The 19,356-nt window shown below is 43.8% G+C and overlaps 1 protein-coding gene and 1 pseudogene across 1 annotated transcript; both read right to left on the bottom strand.

Moving 5' to 3' along the window:
* Window positions 1-1,977: 1,977 nt before the first annotated feature.
* LOC123448460 (eukaryotic translation initiation factor 5B-like) lies at window positions 1,978-10,006 on the bottom strand. Its single transcript, XM_045125362.1, has 12 exons — window positions 9,902-10,006; window positions 7,538-9,207; window positions 7,421-7,454; window positions 5,216-5,292; window positions 4,402-4,461; window positions 4,202-4,312; window positions 4,016-4,093; window positions 3,809-3,889; window positions 3,189-3,576; window positions 2,784-2,893; window positions 2,518-2,548; window positions 1,978-2,444 (listed from the first exon to the last, which is right to left on the bottom strand). Exons 2-12 carry the CDS (start codon window positions 9,182-9,184, stop codon window positions 2,284-2,286), a joined length of 2,778 nt encoding a protein of 925 aa, XP_044981297.1. The 5' UTR covers window positions 9,185-9,207; window positions 9,902-10,006; the 3' UTR covers window positions 1,978-2,283.
* A 2,361-nt stretch (window positions 10,007-12,367) lies between these two features.
* LOC123450426 lies at window positions 12,368-14,490 on the bottom strand (annotated as a pseudogene).
* Window positions 14,491-19,356: the final 4,866 nt, after the last annotated feature.

The raw sequence follows: 19,356 nt of genomic DNA, 5'->3' as shown, positions 1-19,356 counted from the left end.
TGACAACTAGGTATCGTTTAGATTGGTAACTAAATAGTATTTTATAGTCTGACAACTATTTAAGCTTTATTTCTAATTGAGTGCATCTTATTGGCGACTGAATATATTTAAACTTTTGGCATCTAAACACTTTGTAATCTCATGACTTAAAATGCTTTTGAACTGCAAACTCAGCTTTTGTAATCTGACAACTAATTGATTTGTAACTCGGCTACTAAGTAGTAGTAATCCGACAACTAAACATGTTAAAAGTTTTAGCAACTAAACACCTTGTAATCTATGACTTAAGATGTTTTTAAGCTGGAAACTCATCTTTTGTAATGTCACGACTAATTGATTTGTAATTTGGCTACTAAGTAGTAGTAATCTCACAACTAAATATGTTTTAAAAAATAGCAACCAAACACCTTGTAAACTTGTGACTAAGAATATTTTTTCACTGGAAACTCAGTATTTGTAATCCAACAACAAATTAATTTGTAATTTGGCTACTTAGTAGTAACCATATGACAACTAAACATGTTTAAGTTTTTGACAACTAAACCCCGTGTAATATGGTGGCTAAGCATGATTTAATGTGGAAACTAAAGACCTGTAATCTGATAACTAATTAATTTGTAATTTCGGTACAAGGTTGTTATAGTCTAGCAACTAAATATACATTCGATTTAAACAATAAGTTTTTCTAGCGGACGCATACATGAATAGTAACCATTTATTTTTACTCTAGCTTCCGCTGCCAACCTACCACTACATGCTTCTCTTTTTTGTTACTTCGTGCCATGCTTGCGTTAACAAAATAGATGCTCTTCTTTTTTCTACTACTTCACTATTCATGAGGCCTTCCATGCATGCCCTGCCAGCTGACTTATTTTTATCTGCGCCATGCATGCATGTGGCCACTTTTTGTGGCGCATGTGTCAAAATGCGATTAGCAATTGTGGTTAGCTTTCGTTGCACCGGAAGAATAGGTCGTGGTTAGCTACCGCGGCTACACAGGTCTCTCGTCCACCTGTCCATGTCCATTTTGGTGCGGCACCGCTATGTAGCCGCGTCCTTTAAAGTATTCATTGACTTGACACTGGTTATTTAATTGATCGGGCATGAAAGAACAGGAATATGATCAAGATTACGTTGGAGATGAAAATGCGAACTAAAACGCTTTCCAATCAAAATACATGTAGGATTAACACAGATGGCATGGATTGAGGCTTTCATTTAAGATTTTTTATACTAGATGCCTAGATTAGGTTTGATATTTTGCTTTCATGACCCTATCTATGTAAAACTTGACTTTGATGGTCTTTATTTATGTAAAACAATATATATGAATGTAAGACTCTTATTCTTCAGCTTATGTATGTTCAATAAGCATTAATCATTAACCTCTAGGATCATAAGCATTAATCATTAACCTCTAGGATCAATGTATACGTGCATTCGATGATCAAGACTAATAAGCATTAATCATTAACCTCTAGGATTATAAGCATTAATCATTAACCTCTAAGATCACTGTATACGTGCATTCGATGATCAAGACTTATGAGTCGATGATTACAACTTATTGGATGATCAAGACTTATGAGTCAGGCCAACATGTCCCCCCTCTTTTCTAGCTACTATAGGGGTTGTCATCGATGTGAAAGGTCAATTTGGTGAGGAGAAAGTCTCATTTGACATGACAATTGGAACTTCTATTGAAATAGCTTTTTATGGTGAAATAGCAATTCAAGTAGGATTGGTAAAAATTCATAAATAGCGTAATACCTTTCCTTCCTTCCTTAACCTTTTCGTTTTAGTAAGCTCATGACATATTTCATACTATTGACTGATAGTTTTTTAAAGGGATTTTACCAAGAACTTCCTGCAAAAGGGAGAGTGAGCTGGAAATCCTAACCTGCGTTACTACCCCAGCGATGTTGAACCCGCTAGAGCTTCCACCATTGTCATCCAATGCCGCAGCACACAAATGAGTATGTCCCATATTCTATTTAAACCTATTATCACACTATCCAACATGCTCTGCTACAACCATTTGAGAGTTTTGGAAAGCATATGCAAATCTACAGACAAATGTTAGCTTGAAGTGCCTCCCAGTATGGAGCTAACTACAGGTTATGTTTTCGCATACACAAACAGGGCTAGGATTTTGGTGTTTGCAAACATAGAAACAATAATTAACACAGGACTGCCCAAGAACCCATCAAGGCAAAAGTAAAGTAGGTATTAAGTACAAAATAATCAACACTGGGCGCTAATGCTATGGTGTTTCACAACGCTTCAACCAGTGACCTTTGCTCTATGCCGTGACTGTTTCTTCTTGGCATCTACACTTTTATCTTGATCATCATCCTCCTGCTCCGATAACTTTGTCAGCTCTTCTTGAATCATAATTTTGATAGCTCCTTTTTTTGAGGTCAGATCAATCTTGTAATGGTCATCTATAAGACGTAATCTGTTAGGATGTCTACCCCACAACTGCAATGACAACAAAAACATATCTGAAAGGCTTACCGAGCTTCTTAAGAATGTCGCTAAAAGTAGACTGCAAAATCAGATTCCAAAATATGTCAATTTCCACATGAGAAATTTCAAGTTAAAACGAAAGTGCAGTCAAAACAAAGGAGCAAGTAACCTTTGAGTAAGAGTAATACAAATGTAGAAATTAACCTCCCTATCTATTTTTCTACAAACACTGGATATATTTACGAAACAATACTTATCTAGGGATGGACACCAAACAATAAAATGGTGAGATCGGTGATCAATGTGTAACCAACCGTGTTGAAGTCAACTTTTTTAAGGATTCCGATAATGGTCTTTTTCAACTCAGCCTTACTGGGTAGACCCCCTTCTGCTGATTCGCCTTTGCTCTTCATTGCCTCTTTACCTAGATAAAATATCATTAGTTTTGCCGGACAATCTGACATCATATGTGCTCCAACGGATATCACAAAATGGAAGAAACTTGTCAGATTATGCCATAAGCAATAACCGTATCAAGTACTGGACTGAGGGCTTTAGAAATCAGAAATGAATGGAGTATACGGGAATAGTCATCAAACAACCAGTTAATCCATACTCCAAAAGGATAACAAGAACTAGACTGATTATTAGTACCAAACATCGCAGAAAAGGGTACATATATACTAATACACAAGGTACTATCGAATAGATTGTACTACCTGATGACTTATTTTCTTCTATCACCTTTTCAGAGCTTGGAGTACGCTTTGATATAATGGGTTTCTTCTTCCTAGAGAAGACCTTTGCACTCTCATCAAGGCTCTCCTTTTCCTTGGAACCTTTGGATGGTGATGTTTTGCCTGCAGTCTTGCTTGCTGTCCTTGGCGGACTTGTCCTATGGGTGCTCCCAGCAGCAGCCTTCTTTTTACCTGCAGAATCTTTTACTTCCGAGGACTTCCTACTTGCCTTTTCTTCGGCAGAGTCATAGCCATCTTCCTGCTCATCAGGAGATTCATCTGCATCTTCCTCGCTGCCAGACTTCACATCTTCATCCGTATCATACTCCAGAGCTTGCTTTTGCCTTGGAGATATGTGGTCAGCAAATTTCTGAAGCAACATTGAAGAACGATGGTCATTGAATGTGGCTGCATTAACTGGTCACAGGACAAACACAATTTCGCTTGTATGTACATGTATCAAGAAGTATCAAGAAGATGCCATGCTGGTTGCATTGCAAAAGGCACTAAAAAATGTTGCGGATATTAATATGGCATATGCGAAAATTGCAACTGAAAATAATAGAACCGACAGGTTCCATCTGACAAATCTGGCACCATACCTTCTTAGACCTCTTGGGAGTGATATCCGAAGTCTTGCTTGAACTACCACCTCCTCTCTTGCGTTTCCTATAATTTGACCCCTAAACAGTAGGAGGGAATGAAGCACAGAGATTTATTTCTTGTTAAATTAACACACATTCTAATCCCAATCATAAAAACATCACAACAGCAACGATAGGTTGTAAGGTAACAATTACTGTTCTTACCTGGTCATCAGAAAGGCCAGAATCAGGCATAACATGAGGTTCGGCAATGAAGTCCAACAGCTTTGCCACAATATCTTCCTATATGAGTTACACCAACTATGTTAGATGCCACACTATATTCACCACGCTATTGCACCGCATCTGTCTTAACAAAAACACTGTTCTATAAACAGAACATTAATCCACCTTTCTGATGTTTGTTTTGGGAACCGGAATAGCAAGAAGCCAACAGAGATCCACCAGCATGTCTTTCATACACTTGTCAAGCTTCTCCTTTGCCTTGGCTCTCTGCTTTTCCTGCAGATAAATAGAACTCTTTAAAGATTAAACTATTTCCATCACCTAAATATAATGAGAAATTCAAAATTCCGAGCAAAGCAGCTTACATCGCTCTCATGCCACACAAATCCAGAGAACTGAAGTATATGGCCTTTAAAATCGACAGTCTGGAACATTGAGAACATAAGCCACTAGCCAGGGTGAGTGAGTTGAAGAGAACTCCAGCATTTACATCAATCAATTATAACTTCAGAGTTACTGAACCTAGCTAATAACAGTTGTGTTTTACTCGAATAAGAACCCAAACCAACTAGATGCCTTCTAAGATTTAACCACCAAAAGAAACAGAGGCAATCCATCTTGCAAATGGAAATTGAACTGATCGGTAAAAGTAGCTTCCCAATGCACCACAACTTAGCCACTGCTTTTTCAATATGGAATTTTGATAAGCCATGCAGTACACAGTAAGAAAATCGCTTGACTATAGAACGGTCTTAATCTGGTAAGGTCTTGCACAAGTGTATAAATTTGACAATTTTCCTACACTATTCCTCCTGCTACCTTTTGTTGCCAGATAACATATACAGCAGCATCAAAGGACTACCTCAACAGACTGATAGTATTGGGTATACACCTGTTTTGAGGGAATATAGGAGTATACACCTTCAGTCTAAAATTGGACTCATAACTTGCCTAGAGGGACTAGTGCCTCTTGGGACTAGTGCCTCTTGGGAAGTTCAGTCTAAAATTGGACTCATAACTTGCCTAGAGGGACTAGTGCCTCTTGGAAAGTTCAGTGAGCAAAGTTACTTGAATAATTTTAGTCCAGCTGAACAGGAAGCAATTAAAACCCAAACGACAACAGAAAGTTTCCAATGCCAGTTATCGTAGAGGCAACATCATGATATTTAAGATGTTTACCTTGCCCTTCCTCCCAAAAAGAACATTGTGAAGAAATTTAAGATCAGCAGGTTTCTTCCTCGTTAACCTCTGTGCCACTGTAAATAAGTTTCAAAAATCAAATCAGTGAGCGAACACTAGAGGAGCATTAGGAAAGGGAGAAAACCACACACATTACAGCATGACTGCAGGAGCTGAAACCGTAAAATTAAAGACAGTCACAATTGTTCCTTTTTTTTTATCGAAGATATGGACATGAAACGTCAATGATACTATCCCAGATACCAATGAATTTCAGTCAGGTCACAACTAAGAGGTTTGAATCAAAATTGTTATTGTTGGATCCCATTCAAACTACAGCAGAAGATCAGATATGATGGTATACAGATACAAAAATCTAGCACTTGACTAGAGTTAATAAAAAAAACTTGCTTGATACTCGAGCCTCTTGGCCTCCTCTTACTACTGTCGGACACTCAATCAGGCCAGAGTACACAAGAAAGTTTGCATCTAATACAGTTCACTTATAACTGCGCTTCAGTAATGACTATAACAGTATAAATTTGATCATATTTTGCAGTCTATTTCCCATGGAAGCTATCTTCTGTTCTGCAATGGATTATCATTTGCTGGAGCAAAACTGTGCTATATTTGCAAGTCTAATTTAGGTAAATAATCCATGCAGGACCTAATTTATTCACATAGCTTCTCACTTCTCAGTGGAAAATTAAGGATGACACATCCACTAAGGTGGTGTTTGGTTCATGTTATCCCCCAGTGGGACAGGGATAGCTAACTTTCTCAGGGAAAACACTCATTTGGCATGATGGCAGGAAAGGATAGGGATAATACAGAATCTGGAAATATTCCCCTACAAACTGGTTGAGCAGAGCCGAGAAAATATGCCGGATGACAGCAACCACCCACGGCCCACAATCCCCTTCCCTCACGTCCCACGCGTAACATTTTTCGCTCAGTCTCCATGCTCTCTGTCGCGGCTGGCAGGGGCGGCAGGAGAACGTGCAGCGGCGACACAGGCCTCACCCTCTCTTTTCTCGGCCCTCTCCCATGCCCCGTGCATGCAAGGAGATAAACCAAAACTGGGAGCACAACTGAACAGAGATGAACCACATCGACAGTGCACAGATGAGGCTTCGCAACACTGTATCTTGCAAAGGCGAACACGGGCTCAGTTGACATGGCAACGGTGCTCCAGATCAGGTACCCGCTCCACCGCACCCCATGCTGGCAGCCGAGCAGCACACGAGCACTGCCACCACCAAGGTCAGCGGCTGGCCCCATCCTCTCTATCCCCTTATTAGCGATTCCTCTCTCTGATTTCTGGACGATTCCCTTTGACTCGCAGCCCGAAGGAGACATCTGATCTGTTGAATTCTTGGACGATTGCGTATACCTGTGTATGTATACTTGAACGGTTGCTACCTCTGTACACTAATGTAAGACGTTTGAACTGCAAAAATGTCTTATGTTAGTGTAGTATAATCTACTTGTGTATATGTATATTATTGTGGATGCACTCCGTCAAAAATATACTATTGGGGATGTACACCACGACAAAGAATTGTGTAAACTTGTATATGTATACTATTGTATATATTTGGATGATTCATGGCCGTATTGTGTGAATGCCTGTTGTATATTTCATCTTCAAGTTCATTTTTTTCCTATTGCAGATGAACAAAAGAAAAGTAGGCTTTATTATGTTGGGCTGTGATGTTAAAGCTCACTTTTTATTTTCAAAATCAGTGTTGTTATCAAACATTCAAGCCTTGCCATTCGAAAACTAGTGTAGATGGACAACAAAAGAATAGTCGTTCAAAAAAAGTTTTTTTACAAATGTTGCTATAATTACTTGTAACACGGATAGTCCCACCACCTCAAGAATCATTCATCTCTTATCCTCTCAACCAAACACGCAAATGGATATCCCTAACCACCTCTCATCCATTCAACCAAACAACAAAAGGTGGCCATCCCTAACCACGTGGTTGCGCATATACTCAGACTAAGGCTTGCCCTTAGAACGAAACGCCACCTAAGTTCCTCAAAATAAGGATCGTACACGCACATATGCTAGTGATTGCAAACTAGTTTAGACTACCAGCTTCAGAATTGAATACAAGGTTGTGAAACGGTGTTGGTTTAAAGACAGAGCATCTATACCCATTTAGTAAAAAAAAAAAAAGGTGTGCCGTAGGACCATACCACTTGGTATATCCTTTAAAGGAGTACCACGACCCTGCAATGAAAAGATTTACCAGAAATTATAGCACAGACAAAAGGAAAAACGTGAGATAGGAAATATGAATGCAAGCAATGAACCTTCTCAACTACGAAGTTCCTGTTTGGCTCCTTATCAATCACTTCAACCAACCTCTCTACTATTTTCCTCTCACGTTGAGGGCGATCAATACCATAAGGGCTGGGAGTGTTTAGTAAACTTTTGGCTTCCCTGGATTTGGACCCATGCTGTTTCTTGTCCTGTCCCTGGCGTCTATCCCTAGCACTCCTTGCCCTCTTGTTCTTAGGTGTTTCCTCCTTATTTTCTTCCACATTCTTGTCTGCCTCGCCGACCTCCTCTTCTGTTACCTTGCCATCTTTTCCTTCCTTCTTCGCACTTTCTTTTTCTAGCTTTTCTTCATTCTCGTTTGCCTTACCATCCTCTCCTTCCTCTTTCTTAACTGAAGAGCCCTTCTCTTCTACTTCCTCTTCCCCTTGACTATCATCATCACTCATTTCTTCAGCTTTATTTTCTTGCTGCCGAGCCGCTCCATTGTTTCCTTTCCCATTCAATTCATCCTGCATCTCAGAACCACATTGTTCTGCATCTTTCAGTCCCTTCTTGACCTCTGTGTTCACATCCTTTTCTTCCGTGTGCCCTTTGTCTTCGAGCACTGCATCTCCTGGCTTGGTCTCAGCCTCTGTCATCTTGACATGCTCACGTCCTGCTATGTTGGAACTGTTATCTTCTTTTACATCTGCATGCTCTACCACACCCATTATGATATCCTCATGTTCTGCTGCCTTGGCGTTATTATCTTCCTTTGCATCAATATCCTCCACGGTGCCCATTTTGACATCCTCGTGTTCCACTACCTTGGTGCCATTATCTTCCTTTGAATCTGCAGCATCCACATCAACCATTTTGGCATCCTCATGTTCTGCTGCATTGGCATCTTCATCTTCCTTCATATCTGCATTATCTACAGAATTCATTTTGGCATCCTTGCATTCTTCAGCCCTGGCACCATTGTATTCATTTGCATCTGCATCCTCCACACCACCTGTTCTGTGATCCTTGTGTTCTGCTGCCACACCACCTGTTCTGTGATCATCGTGTTCTGCAGCCTTGGCTTTCTCATCTTCCATTGCATCTGCATCCTCTAAAATAACCATTTTGGAGTCCTTGTGTTCTGCTGACTTTGTGTTGGCATCTTCCTTTGCAGCTACATCCTCAATACCAGCCGTTTTGGAATCCTCGTGTTCTGCTGCCTTGGCTTTGTCATCTTCCTTTGCATCTGTATCCTCTACAATAACCATTTTGAAGTCCTTGTGTTCTGCTGACTTGGTGTTGTCATCTTCCTTTGCAACTACATCCTCAATAGCAGCCGTTTTGGAATCCTCATGTTCTGCCGCATTGGCACCATTACCTTCCTTGGCATCTGTGTTGTCTGCGGCACCCGATATGACATCCTCTAAACCCGCCTGCTTTACAGCACCCACATCATCTTCCTTTGCATCTTGAGCCTCCTCCATCTTGGCATCATCATGAGATGAGCCCTCAGTGTCGTTTTCTGAGGCTTTATTCTGTTGGTTGGCATTGGTATTCGCTACTGCAACATCCTTGCTCTTGCCAGCCTCTTCCATCTTGGTATTATCCTTCTTATCAGAAGCAACAACGTCAGTGGATGTTCCTCCATTTGCCACAGCCATCAACTCCATTACTGGTGCCAGGTCTGCCCCGGTCATCCGGGTGACCCTTATTGCTCCAGCTGCGGAAAAATAGTTCGGCCAAGTGCGTAAAGTCAAATACGTAAGAAGCTGAAAGAGAAGAAAACAACTGAGTGAAACATGTAATGATGTGAAGCTTGTGGCTTTCATCCAAAAGAAAGCAGGAAACATGTAAAATGAACAACAGAAGTGTCTTCCCTCGCAAAACCATAATGTAAGATTTGCTTACCTCCATCCCACTGCAGAGAGTGCTACCGCTCAAAAAGGTGGCAAGAAAAGGACAATGCTACAGATAAAACCCTAACCAGTATCTGGAAAATTAGGTTCCACGACCCCACCCCAAAAAAATCACATCTAATGACACGGCAAAAGTGGCCGCTGCAGATCGAAACAAGAAATTCCATGGGTAAAACCGATGAACAGCAGGTACGCAGCGGCACGAAGCTAAGAACTCCACCCAAATCGAGCCTAATATCTGGGGGCGGGGCTCGTAGCTGTCCGCAACCCAAACCCGCCCAAAGCTCAACGAATCACACAGTCGTAACCTGCTGAGTGCGCCACCACCCCCTCCCCCAACCCCCACTGAAGATCGAGTCGGAGCAAACCCTAGCAAGCCCCAAGCTCAGCCGCTGCTCCCGCAGCAGCAACGCGTCGAACCTAGCCCGGAAATCCGACGTGAAGCAGCAGCAATCACGAACAAGCAGCGGAAAATTTTGGTGTCGCTGTTGGTGTTACCTGGAGGAGAGCGGTGATTCGCGCGGAAGAGTGTGGAGTCGCGTCGCGTCGCGTCGCGTCCCCCCCGTCGCCTCCTGGTTTCCTCCAACTCGAGAGAGAGAGGAGAAATGTTGTAAGTTTATTTTCCATTTTTCTATTAAATGGTTGGGCTAGTCGGGCTCGGAGCAGTGTGGTCTGTGCGCCGGACGGCCGGACCCCAAACCTGCAATCCAATCCAGTTTTATATTTCGGCATAAACGTTTCGGATCGGGCGACTGATTGCAACTTTCACAAACACGATTTCATCCCGCTTTATACATCTTTACCTCTTTATCTTTACCTAATATATATATATATAATATATATATATATAATAATAAAGACCTATCGCTCCCGTCGGAAAACTCACCGAGATGATTTTATAAAAAAGCTCTTACTTGGCATTAAACTCGTAGTATATATATTAAATATTTTTTTAAATACTCATATTTTTTAAACCGTAACTCCAAATTTAACATATTATACATGAAATTTGATTAGAAAAATATGTAGAATTTAAATATGATATTATTTTATCTGTTAAATGTTTAATAAAAATACTATCTAAGGTGCAATCTTAATAAATAAGTCATTATTCATCTTTCTTTCATACCAGTACTCATCCGGGTTGGAAATAAACACGTCAACAAAATCAGGATTAGAGATGAAACTGAAAGTCACTTGACTGATTCTTTGTACGTATTAAATCTACATGCAAGCCGTGTTAAAATAGAAGACCTGTGAAATTTTAAACTGCATTTTTGTATGATAAGACCATCTTTATTTGTATCGTAACTAAAAATTCTTAAATTATAGACATTTTTTATAAATTAAGAGTGTGTGTCGTGTGGTATTTCTTTCTTCCGTTGCAACGCATGGGCCCTTTTGCTAGTCTATACCTAATAATAAAGCGGCTATTGCTTCCGTCGGAAAAACCACCACGATATTTTTATAAAAAAGCCCCTGTAATTTTTGTTATTCAACCCGCGCTCCATCATTTATCTGCAACGCAAAAGGAAAAAACGATTCGCTGCAAAAATTATACCCGTGCGCATCGCCTCCTCCCGTCGACCCTGGGGCACTCTGGCCTGTGCCCAGGCCGCCGTCACACCACTCGCCGCCGCGGCCGACCTCAACCGTCACCGCTGCCGATCTCAATCCACCTGCCTCCGCGGCTGTACCTCTCCCCGCTCACTGCCCCCGTTGCGGCGCTCAAGCGCATCGCGTCGACCCTGGTCCACCCTGGCCTGTGCCCAGGCCGCTGCCACACCACTCGCCGCCGCGACCGACCTCAAACACCACTGTTGTCGATCTCAACCCACCCGCCTCCGCGGTCGTACATCTGCCTGCTTACTGCCCCCGTTTCGGCGCTCGAGCACAGCTTCTGGATCAAATCAACGCGATAGCTACAGCGACTTGGGATGATGCGTCCGCTCGATGCAGAACAGCGGCGGCGCGCGGATAAGGCACGACGGAGCGAAGTACTTGCAGGTGGAGGCGGGCCTCCATGGCTCACACGGGGAACTCCGAGGTTATGGCGCGACAACGGCGACTCCTTATGGCCAGATAGAGGCGCCTAACCCTTGCTCCCCTCAATGTATCCCCTCCTTCGGCAGGAACTCATCATCTGGTGAGATCCCCTCCCCATGCCTCCAACCGTGTGCCAAGCACCGGCAAGAAATTTTGTTTTGTGGGAATTTGTTTGGTGATGAATGAATGTATTTAAGGTAAGATTGCATTGTTGTAGAGAGAGAGAATGGAACACCACCTTCAGTTTGTCATCTGATCCCACATTCTCTACCCCATGAGTGAAATAAGATAACAGTACATTGATCAATTCAGGTAGCCTCTTTGTTTTGCTTTGCTTGTCCCGCTCAATTTCTCATCTTGATGGAATTAACAATGGATGGGGTGATTTTCCAACAAAATAGGATAGGACTTACTACATTAGTTAGTTAGCTTATTATTTTAATAAATCAAAATGATTATAAAAATTAAAAGCATGTGATATTTTTTCTTTCGTTGCAACGCACGGGCCTTTTGCTAGTATATATATATATATATATATATATATATACATATATATATATATATAATAATGAGGCTATCGTTTCCGTCGGAAAACCCACGACGGTGATTTTAAAAAAAGTCCTTGACGTTTTCTAAAATTAACCAGCACTTCAATTGATAAGTGAAGCTGAATCGGTATGTGCGGGAGAAAAAAAACACCAGACCACCCATGACCTTACCTCCCATCTCCAGCGCAAGCGCGCCACCACCCCCTGCCACGGCGCCGCGGCGGCCCCAACTCATCCGATGCTCACCTCTGTCCCCGCACGCCACCACCCCAGATCCAGCTACTAAAGATTGCTGAGAGCAATGCGCTCGAGCAATCTGTAGTCCTCGTTAACACCATGTGCAAAAATCCTAGCACCTCGACAGTCCTCATCAAACATCATGCTCGCTGCCACTATCAACCACCCCCTCCTCTGCATCTTTCTTCACCCAAAACTCCTCCATGGCATCCGATTCAGGATCCTCTTCTTCGTTGCCCCCTCGATTCTGCCTCCATCACCCACCTCATTCCAGTCTTCCCCAGCGACACTGTCTTGTTCAAACAGGTCCCCGAATTCACCATCCACCGCTGATGAACCCTCTGCTACATTATCATCTTCTTCATCATCTTCATCAGTGTCGCCGCCATCAACCGGAAAAACACCCTTCTTTCGAGCCCGTCTGATCTTCTTGCCCTCCCTGACAAGCTCCTCCAGTCGGTCCCTCCCAACCAACATGCCATCCTCCACCAGAAGCCTTCCGTCGTCGTCGAACGCCTTCACCAGGAAGGCCGAATGCCACACGCCCTTGATGCTCATGTAGAATAGCTCCGGGTGGCGCACCAGCAGCGCGGGCAGCCGGTTGGGCAGCCCGAAGTCCATGCGGAAGTGCGTGAGGTGGTCCACCAGCATCCGCTTCTCCATCGTCATTGCCAGCACCTCCCGCACCACCGCGCACGCCCGCTGCTCCGTCGTCTCCGTGCTCGCGCCCTCCTCCAGCGGCTCGAACGGGGAGGCCTCGGGCAGGCTGTGGAACCGGAGGAGGTAGTCCCGGTGCGCGCGGCGGAGGTTGAGCCCGCGGCGGAGCGGTAGGTGCGGGAACCTCCGCGGCCGGTCGATGAGGCGGTCTGGCCGGACGACGGGGCGGAGCGGCAGAGGGAGCGGTGAAGGGTGCGGCGGCGGCGAGTCGACCAGGTGGAGCGCGTGGTCGTGGGAGATGTTTGCGAAGTTGAAAATGCCCGGGTGGCGGGGGCAGAGCGTGGCGCGAAAGTCCATGGCGAGGCCGAGGTCGGGGGCGATGTGCGCGAGCTTGGACACCAGGAGGCTGCGCCGCGGGGTCATGAGGAGGAGGCAGTGGACCTTGTCCGCGAGGCCGGGCGCGAGCTCGGCCCCGCGGAGGGCGACAAGGTCGGAGGCGAGCGCGTGGGCGACGGGGGTGAGCGCGACGGCGAGGGTGGAGAGGGAGGGCGAGAGGGGGCGGGAGATGGGGGCCTGGAAGAGGCAGAAGAGGGTCGGGTAGCGGAGCACGAAGGGGACGAGCTGGCGGCGGCGTGGGAGGCCGAGGAAGCGGCGGCAGTCGAGGAGGACACGGAGCGGGAGGAAGCCGCACGGCTTGGAGAGGAGCGGGGTGAGGAGCTTGCGCGCGAAGCGAAGCCGGCTCGCGTGCGCCGCCTGCCGGTCCAGCGCCGGGCAGCGGACGAGCTTCAGCGGTGGCAGGGGCCTCATCGGCGCCGGCGACGCCGCCTTCGCGCGGGCGCAACAGACGGCGAGCGTGAGGGGTTGGGAAGTGGTCGGCGCGGGCGCGGCGGTTGGATGGCGGAGACAGCGGGGGTGAAGCGGGGTGAGGGGCGGCACGGGGAGGATGGAGAGGGACGAAGGCGCCATGGCAGAGTGGATGACTAGTAGGAGTAGATTTTTTTTTCTTGTCGCTGAGGATGACGCGAGGGGATGCGAGGAAAAAATCTGTCTAGCGCTTATTTTTTTCTCCCGTTGCAACGCACGGGCTCTTTTGCTATATATAACAACCACATAACAGAGTACATGATCGAACAATACAATATAATAGAAAGACTCCTTACAAAGCAGATCGAAAGAAAAAAGCATGAAACTAGAACAAGCCAAACATAAAGTCGATGTACGGCCAAAGACACATGAGAGTAAATTGCAGAAAACCACCACTTTAAAGGCGAGTTTTGCAGAAACCACTAGAATGCATTTTTTTGCAGAAAACACCATGTCTTGCATAATCTTTTTACAGAAAATAATAATCGATGGATTGGGGTCAGTTAAGCCCGTTTATGGCAGGGGCATTTTTTGCATATGTGGCACTATCGGTCGTCCCTACAGCCGTTAGACGACGTGAGACGGCGTCGTCCCCCTCTGTTCGATGGACCCGGTCAAAAGACCGGTCGGTCGAGGCAGAGCTTCCACTCTCCCCACTCTGTCTCGCTGCTCTCTCTCCTTTCTCTTGCTCGCCACATCTGTCGTTGCCTCGCCGCGCGGCCGCGGCCTCGCCATGGTGTCCTAGAGTGATGGGTTCGATAGCAGCGACCACTGCGTGGAGTACGTGAGCTCAACTTCGCATGACGGGACCACTCAGGTAAGTTCTTAGATTTTTAGGGTTAGGGTTTGTGATTTGGGGGATTTTTGAAGGAGCTTGTTCTCAACCTATGAATCAAATATTGGGTATTCCCCACTACAGATCCCTGCTACCACTGAAGACTCTGAATTCGAGGGACCTGAAACGGAGTTGCTTGTTTTGTGCCATGGACATGGGAAGGCCTCAGAGAGGCGTCTTGCTTTCAAAGGAATCCACACTCGCGGGAGGTTTCTTTGCTGTGATGAGAAGGTGTGTTGTCATTTGTTTTCTCTCGGTCCGTACTGTGGAGGCAGCCATTGTTAAGTTAGGTCATTTTGTTTAGTGTAGAATGCTATTAATAATTTAAGACAGAGTATGCATGGGTTACTGGAGCAAAACAGAGGATGCATGTAGTTTAGTCTGGCATGTTAGGTATTTTTATTGCTTTTGTTTACTTTAGAGCAGGCTTCGAGGTCATTTGATTGCTTATTTCAGGACTCCGGTGTATTTGTGTATGTTAATTCTATTTTTTCAGGAAGGTAAAAACTATATACTAGTTGAATGGATTGATCCAGCTTGGCCCAATACCCTTGAGAATGCATTGTCCAAGTTATGGTCTATGTATGAACAAAGTAAGATAGACAGGATTCAGGACAATCTGATGAGTTCGTTTGTTGTTCATAACCTGACACAAGAGAATAAGAAGTTGTAGGACAGCTATGATAAGTTGGTTGAAGATGTGAATGGACTTTTGGATGCTCGGGAAAGGAGGGCAGAGGTAGAAAGGAAAGATCTTGAAAGCAGCAAGCTTCAAGAGAAGTATGACATGGTTAATAACCCAGCAGCTGCTCAAGTTGGTGTCATTAGGAACATGAAGCTGAAGCTAGCTGAAGAGAGGAAGAATTTGCAAATCCACATTGATGAGCTCCAGAAGTTAGTGGAACAGAGCAATGTGAAGCTAGAAGGGATCAAGGCCATCATAAATGGATGAGCAAGTGTCTGTGGAAGAGAAGACTGTGCAATATCATTAGGCACTTGCTGACCTTTTGGAGGGTGTTGTCTCGCTGTGTTGTAATGATAGTAGTTTTAATTATCTGAACTATGGATTTGTAACATACTAATGTAGTACTATGAGTATGTATGGATTTGAAGTTATGCTGAATGTTATGGTATTTAGAGTTGCTTAATGTGATATTTAGAGTTTGCTTGATCATTGTTTATACATGACCAAACCAATGGCTACTGCTCTAATATATGTGTTTGAAAATCCAACACAGCACGTCTTGCTATTCATTAATATATGGAAGTCAAATTTGTCACAGTAAGAGATGGGCCATAAAAGTTGGAAATATCCTTGATATGTGAGTCTACAGCAAGGTGATCACTACAATAGTAGCACTACCACAACATCATAAAACATTTTTTGGATGACATCTATCTCATGGTGCACCAGAAGCAGCCAAGTAGTCCTTGATTTTCTGGGTTGGCTTCCTGACTCTTTAGGAACCACTGTTTGGTCTTGGAGGCAAGAAAGCTTCCCTTGCTTGCTTTGCAGCAGCAGAAGCCCTTTTTGCTAATGCCTTACCCTTTGCAGCAGCAGTAGCAGATCTAGTTGATGCTGAAGTGGCAAGAGGTGAAGCCATCATTGCTTGTGTTGGTGCAGTGGTACAAGATGAAGTCATCCTTGCTTGTGCAGGTGCAGTGGTACAAGATGGAGCCGTCCTTGCTTGTGCTGGTGCAGTGGTACAAGATGAAGCCCTCCTTCCTTGTGCTGGTGCGATGGTAGAAGATGAAGCCCTCCTTCCTTGTGCTGGTGCAGCAGAAGTGGCAGTAGCAGCATGAGGTGGGTAAGAACTGCTACTTGGCTGTAAAACAGAACACAAGTAATTTAGCATTTTTTGTTAGATGCAAAGATAACACAAGTAATTATGCATTGTTTCTTACCTCATGCCTAGTGCAGGCTTCAAAGCATCATGGCAGTTGGTGTATCTATGGCCAACTTTGCTGCAATTAGAACAAGTGATTGAGGCCATCCTTGAAGTGTCTTTTGGAAATGGCTTATCATATATGCCCTTTCTTCTCTTAGTTTGTGCTCTGCCTTTGTGTTCTTTGAAGACTTGAGGCTCAATGTCCCTACTATCTATCCTTGGCCACATCTCAGGGCCAGGTATTGGATAGATTATGGGACTGTAAGCAACCTTGTACATTGGTTTTTTCAAGAAAACATGAACAAAGTCCTGTGGCTGGAGCTTAGCTATGTGTATGGCAGAAACAGCATGATGTCAAGGCATTGTTGTCGTATCCCACTTCCTACACCCACAACTCTTTTCCTACAGGTTAACATCATATGTTTTCTCTCCACTTGTCACTTGGTAAAGATGAGGTCCAACCATCAAAGATTGGCACTTCCTAGACCACTTCTTTGCTTCTTCCAGTTTCTCTGCATGTGTAGGACAAATCTCCAATTTGACAGTATCAATCTTTATTCTATTTGCATTGAACTTGACCATTAGCTTTGTCCTAATTCCATCAACCATGGTCCTTATGGGCTTAGCCCTGACATCTAGGACCCACCTATTAAAAACCTCACTTAGATTGTTAACAACTAAGTTTTTCTTGCAGTTCTTATCCATGGCATGTGTGGCCCAAGCGTGTTTGGGTATTTTGCTTAGCCATACCCAAGCTGCTTCACACTCACACTTTAACTCATCAATGGCAACTTGAAAACCATGTTCAGTATATGAGTAACTTGTTGCATCCATGCATTTTTTTTATTCTGGCCCTCTAAACCCAACAGTTTGAAAGTTCTGGTGAATATGTATAAGGCAAAACCTTTGTGGGCAATTGGGGAAGATTCTATTTATGGCTTTCAAAAGACCCTGTATGAAAGAACTACAACTAAGTACCTACAACTAACTGAAAATAACTACATGAAAGTAAATACAACTAAATATATTACCTTTTGCCTATCTGAAATTATTGTGTACTATCCAAACTTGCCAGATTGGCCACCTATTGCTACCCTGAGCTGGTATAGAAACCAGGTCCAGGAATCAGTGTCCTCCTTGTCTACAATTCCAAAAGCAATGGGAAAATATTGTTGTTCCCATCTCTTCGAGTAGCAGCTAGAATGTGTTGACGAGTAGTGAGCTTTATGAAGCATCCATCCAAACCTACAATATTATCTCAAATGATTAGTACTTGAAAGAACATATAAGTGGCAGAAACAACAATACAAGGCAATTACCTATGAATGGTATACATCCATTTAGGAACCCTTCTTTGCATCCATTCAGACACATAAATAATCCATGAAACCTATGGTTCTTGCTAGGATGCTCCCTAATATGTTTTGTTGTCACAATACATCTAGAACCTGGATTAGTGTCTAGGACAGCCTGTAAATAATCCCTAATCCTGGTGTATTGGGCCTTATGATCTCCTAAAACAACATTCTGTGTTGCCTTCCTAGCAATGTAGGCCATGTGGGTTGATATATCCACTCCATACTTGCTCTGTGCAGTGTAAATTATTGTTGTTATTGTTGTGCATGGGTCATTCCTCATTGCCTCCTCGCAATGTTTTGCAACCCACTTGGTAGTGACTTTGGTGCTCTCTTACACAAAAGGGCATGTGTGCACCAAATACTGCTTCCTAATGGTAAATGTCTTCTCATTTGCAATCTGAGAAGCTGCTATAAAAAAAGGGCATTCCTCATCTATGCACTATGCTATAACCCTATCATTGCAGTTTCTATGGTACTCAAAGTTCCTGTTATGTGATATGTGCAAGGTTTGGAGTGCAGTTCTAAACTAGTACACATCAATGAAGCAAATATGTTTCACAAATTGGTCTTGTGGGTCAGCTCTGTCCTCATTATATCATAACCTTGGCTTCATCTTCTTTGCTCTGCTCTTCCTACCATTGGGCAACACATATGACATTGCATCAACACCATCATCATCTTCCAAAACCAGGTCCACTGTGTTTTTGCCCTCATCATCTGATGATATCCAGTCCTCCTCAAACATCTGCTCTATACTTCCATGTGATCTACTTGTTGTCCCTTTTCTGTCTCTCTTGGCCTTATTCTTCTTTTGAATGTGTTGCCCACTCTCTTGCTCCTCTTCCTCCAATTCCTCCACCTCTTGATCATCATCATCCTCTTCTTCACCGGATGGTTGATACAGTTCCTCCTCCTCATATGTATCCCACATCTCATCAACATTTGTGTCCCCTTCATAATGCAGTAATGGATCATCCATTTGTTTTTTCATTTCCTCAAGCCTAGCAAGGATATCCCCATATTCTAACAAATTTTCATCATCACTATCCTCTTCTTTGTCCATAAGTGCAGATTTCCTTTTCTATGAATTGCTTGTGCTCTGTTGTATTTGACACTGCATGGGCAGTGGATGCTCTTTTGTTGCTGCATGTGAATTTTCTAGATCTACAGGATGTGCATTGAACAAAAATCCTTCTTCATATACCTGATACAGTTGGGGCTCTCCAATTTCCTGTAGAGGGATCTGTTGCTCAACAACATTGCCACAACTATTTATATTTGCGGGTTGGGGGGAACTGGCCCTAACAACTATCACATTGAAGATCTTTTGCTTCTGCATGACTATGTGGTCTAGAATTTCCTCCAACATGTCATCATCCTCTATTTCTTGCATTCCGTCTATCTGAAAAAGACCTCGATGACGCCTAGAGGGGGGGGTGAATAGGCTATTAAAAACTTCTTCAGATTTGGCTTGAACCTAATGCGGAAATAAACTAAGAGGGTACTTGTCAAGCACAAA

Source organism: Hordeum vulgare, chromosome 4H (genome assembly GCF_904849725.1).
Source record: "Hordeum vulgare subsp. vulgare chromosome 4H, MorexV3_pseudomolecules_assembly, whole genome shotgun sequence".
Taxonomy (NCBI): Eukaryota; Viridiplantae; Streptophyta; class Magnoliopsida; order Poales; family Poaceae; genus Hordeum; species Hordeum vulgare.
The sequence above is the reverse complement of the archived record's forward strand: the minus strand, read 5'-3'. Positions and strand labels throughout refer to the sequence as shown.